Below are 4,739 nucleotides of genomic sequence, written 5' to 3' on the forward strand. Positions count from 1 at the left end.
GTAATCCACTCATAGAATTGATCCAAGGTTATTTGATTTTAGTCCTTTTTGAAAAATATCTGTTTTCAAAGAGAAGTGGAAAATCAACCTGTTGAATTGTCGTTTCAACCGGTTGTTTTACACTTAGAGGTTTTTGAAAAAGATTTGAAATTGTTTGACTTTGGTTGACTTTGTTGTCAAACCAATTCAATTGGTTGTTTCGAAAAATCAACCGATTGTTTTTTGAATTTGCTTACCAGAATTCTGTTAAGTTAGTTCAATATGTTTTAATTGATTTAAAATTGATTTGACTGATTGGAGTATATATAATCTGTTTTACACTCCTAGTTGTTATGGACTCAAAAGAGTGCTTTGAAATCAAGTTTTTCCAAGATTGTTTAAGGCTTTTGATTCTTTCTAAGAGTGGAATAGGAGTCCACTGTATTTTCTTCTTTTCAATTTGTGATTGTATCAGGTGTGATCATTCCTTTTCTCTTAACAATTTTATTTCTGTAATAATTGTTGGTGTGCAGATTCAGAGGGTGTTCTAAATTCCGGGTTGTGTTTGCCAAAGGAGGTTTGTGTTCTTGAAGGGTTCAAGATCACCTGTGTGTGGTTTATAATCAAGGTTATTTGATTGCTTAGTGAAATACCCAGTGGTTTTTGGGGACTGGATGTAGCTCTTGGTATAGAGTGAACCAGTATAAAACTTTTTGGGTTGATCTTTCTATCCCTTATCTCATTTAAATTTGTTCTGGTTTTGTTTTTTAACAACTGTTGATAAAAAAAACCGATTGTTTCACAAAAATAACTGGTTGATTTTTTGGAAACACATTAAAACATATTTGTTTTTTGGCTGAACAGATTTCTATACCTTTGATTCCTCATTGGCTTTCAATCTACCTTCAATAATTGTGAAAATATTTCATAAACAATTCACCCCCCCCTCTTGTACATTTCTAACAATTGACATTAAGAGCTAGGTTCTTGAAAGTCATTCAAGTTTTGATGCAAAAATCTTTTTTCTTGGCTGATAAACTACCGTTTGGGGAGAGTGCATCTATTAATAGACCACATTTGTTTTGTGGTGTAAACTACCAGTTCTGAAAGGTAAGGATGGAGATCTTTGTAGAATCAATTGATAAAGGAATTTGGGATACAATTAAAAATGGTCATTTTGTTCTTATGCTTGAAAATGATAAAGTGATTTATGAAAAACCTTGGTCTCAATGGATTGAGCATGAAAGCAAAAAGGCTCAATATGATTGTATTACAAAGAATATTATTACATCTACCTTAAGTTCTGATGAGTTTTTCAGGGTGTCACAATGTGAATCAACAAAGGAAATGTGGGATACTCTAGAAGTCACTCATGAAGGAACAAATGACGTGAAGAGAGCAAGGAAGCATGCTCTCATTTAAGAATATGAGATGTTTAGGATGCAGAAAGGGGAGACAATTGTTGAAGTACAAAAGAGGTTTACCCATATTGTCAACCACCTCATGAATCTTGGGAAAATGTTTGAAAAAGAGGAACTCAACATCAAAATCCTCAAGTGTCTTGATAGATCTTGGCAGCCCAAAGTCACAGCCATTTCAGAATCTAGAGATCTAACATCTTTGACAACAACCTCACTGTATTGAAAGCTTACAGAACATGAATTGGAGATGAATAGGCTGGGTGATCAAGAGCATCAAGAGAAACAAGTGAGGAACATTGCTTTGAAGTCTACTGGACACAAAAACTGTCAAGAATCAAGTGAGGACAGTGATGGAGAAACCCTTAGCTTGCTGTCAAAGAAATTCAGTAAATTCCTAAAGAAGAACATCAACAAAAACCACTCCTCTAACAGGTATAGTAGTAGGAAACCTAATGATTTCAATACTAACAAATATACTTGCTTTGACTGTGGTGAACAAGGACATATAAAAGCTGATTTCCCCAATAAAGAAAGCAAAGAGAAAGGATCAGGCAAGAAGTTTGAGAAGAAGGACAAATCAAAAAAGGCTTACATTGCTTGGGATGACAATTATGTATCTTCATCAAGTGAAGATGAAGAGGCAAATTTGTGTCTAATGGCCAAGGGAGAGTCTGACACAAGCAGTGTAAGCTCATGCACCTCAATCAATTTTGAAAATTATAGCCAGCTTCATGAGGCATTTAAAGAAACTCATGAAGAAGCTAATAGGTTGACCCTCTTGAACAACCGATTGAAAGGCTTGAATAATTGCCTGGAAAATAGAGTCAAAGCTTTGGAAGAAGAGCTGGAATATTCAAAAAATGATTTTGAAAATCTGGAACTGATTTACAAAAACTCTTCTTGCAAATGTGACTCAAGTTTTTGTGAAAAATGTGAATCTCTTGAAAAAAATGTTTAGTACCTTATTAAAACTGTGGATAAGCTTTCAAAAGGAAAATCAAACTTTGAGACTGCTCTTGCATCTCAAAATTGTGTTTTTGGAAAAGCTGGATTGGGTTTTAATCCACACAGCAAGCATAAACCAGTTTCAAAACCTTTTTCAAGCTTTTTTGAAAAACAACCGATTGAAAAGTCGAAAAAACCAGATGTTTCATGTTTTTATTGTATGAAGAAGGGCCACTCTGTTAGATTCTGCAGAGTTAGAAATTTTTTTGTTCCCAAGGGTATTTTAAAGTGGGTTCCTAAGAATTCTAAGGTTCCTAATGTTCCTACTAACACTCATGGACCCAAATTTACAAGGGGACCAAATCTTGCTACTTGATCTTGTTTTTTGCAGGGTTCTTTGACAGCAAACTAGCACTTATGATACCTAGCACTTAGGATTGCACTGTATTTTTTTCTTTTCAATCTGTGATTGTGTCAAGTGTGATCATTCCTTTTCTCTTAACAATTGTATTTCTGTAATAATTGTTGGTGTGTTATAAATTCTGGGTTGTTTTTGCCAAATGAGGTTTGTGTTCTTGAAGGGTTAAAGATCACCTCTTTGGTGTGTGGTTTGTAATCAAGGTTATTTGATTTCTTAGTGGAATACCCAGTGGTTTTTGGGGACTGGATATAGTTCTTATTATAGAGTGAACCAGTATAATACTTGTTGTGTTGATCTTTCTATCGTTTATCTCATTTAAATATGTTATGGTTTTGTTTTTTAACAACTTCTGATAAAAACAACTGATTGTTTCACAAAAACAACCGGTTGATTTTCTGGAAATACATTAAAACAAAATTTTTTTTCGGCTGAACAAATTTCTATACCTTTGATTCCTTATTGACTTTTAGTCTACCTTCAATAATTGTGAAAATATTTCATAAACAATTCACCTCCCTCTCGTTTAAGGCCTGCATTTCTAACATTGATGACTTCCCAGTCACCTCTCCTCATGTTCTCCCGCGGGAGGTCTTCTCTACGTGGAGGGTCATCCCTCCTCCGTCGACGTTCGGGTCAGCAATCATCTCCTGCCCTTGGAAGGGAGTGGTTCCTTCGCTTAGCGAGCTCGTCTCTCCTAAGGGATCGTTTTGTGCCTCGGCTCCCTTGGATGAATCGCTGCAGGTGCCCGACCTGGATAAGTTCTTCTATCTTATCCTTAAGGGTCTAACATTCCTCGGTGGAATGTTTGTTGTTCTTGTAATATCGACACTGTTTTCTACGGTTGGCATTATCTGGGCTTGATGCTTTCCTGGGTGATAGGATCAGCTCGGCGCTGAGAGCCTCGTGCAAGATCCTCCCTCTCTCGGTCGTCAAGGGGTATATCTTGAGAACTGGCTGCTCCGGTTATCCCTGTGCGTGTCTCCCCGATTTGTCGATCGACCTTGATGTTTCTTTTCCTCCTTCCCCTTCTCGCTGCTGGCCTTCGCCCGAGCTTGGTTACGAAACTCTCTCAATTCCTCCAACTACATATACACGGAAACTCTCTTCCAAAGCTCGTCCAAGCTAACGGTCTGCTGCATGCAGAGGTTGTCGGCAAACGGTCCCAGCCGTAAGGCTATCAGTATGTGGTGCATGGCCACATTTGGGCTGAGGTTCTGAATGCTCATTGCTACCTTGCCGAACCTGCCAACAAAGGTCCTCAAGGACTCTCTCTTCTCCTTGCGGATGCCAACCAGGGCAATGAAGGTCAGGTGGTGCGGTAAGCTTGTGGCAAACTGCGTCTCGAGCTTGGACATAAGCGTTGGAAAGTTGTCAACAGTTTTGGGAGGGAGCTTTGTGAACCAAATGAGAGTTTCTCCCTTCAACGACGTGGGAAACACTCGGCACAGAACCACATCGTCCGAGGTGTACATGCTCATGTATGTAATGTACGCATTCATGTGCTCATCTGGATCGGTCGTGCCATCATAGAGATCCCTGTTGAAGCCTTTCCACTTGTTCGACAATGGAACTCTGATGATAGAATCGGTGAAAGGGTGTCGGCGCACCGAATCCATGGTATCGGTCGTGCATACCAACTTCTTAGGACAAAACTCACCATCCATCTCCTAAGTGGGGTCTTGTCCTTGGTCTTTTCAACTGTTCTCGGGTTGGGAGGGGAGGTGAATAACCTACCGACAAGGTTAGTCGGCACAACAGGTTGTCCTCCCTCGACCAACTTCTTCTTCATATCCTTGTTCTCCCTGCGGAGAGCTTGGATCTCCTGCTCACTTCTTCAGCTCAACCATCTCTCTCTATAGAGACAATAACAGCGTCATCTGGTCAGCTTCGATCATCCTCTCACTTGTCATCTGCGGGTTGATACCATCTACCAGCGTTCTTCACTCAATTTCTCTTGGTCCCACAGTGGACGC

The 4,739-nt window shown here is 39.2% G+C and overlaps 1 protein-coding gene across 1 annotated transcript; it reads right to left on the reverse strand.

Annotated features, from left to right (window-relative positions):
• Positions 1–3,848: 3,848 nt before the first annotated feature.
• Positions 3,849–4,382, reverse strand: LOC137815978 (uncharacterized). The gene has a single exon (XM_068619084.1). The coding sequence runs from the start codon at positions 4,380–4,382 to the stop codon at positions 3,849–3,851; it is 534 nt and encodes a 177-aa protein (XP_068475185.1).
• Between the last annotated feature and the right edge of the window lie 357 nt (positions 4,383–4,739).

This window comes from Phaseolus vulgaris, chromosome 1 (assembly GCF_051622355.1).
Source record: "Phaseolus vulgaris cultivar YP4 chromosome 1, ASM5162235v1, whole genome shotgun sequence".
NCBI classification, from domain to species: Eukaryota; Viridiplantae; Streptophyta; class Magnoliopsida; order Fabales; family Fabaceae; genus Phaseolus; species Phaseolus vulgaris.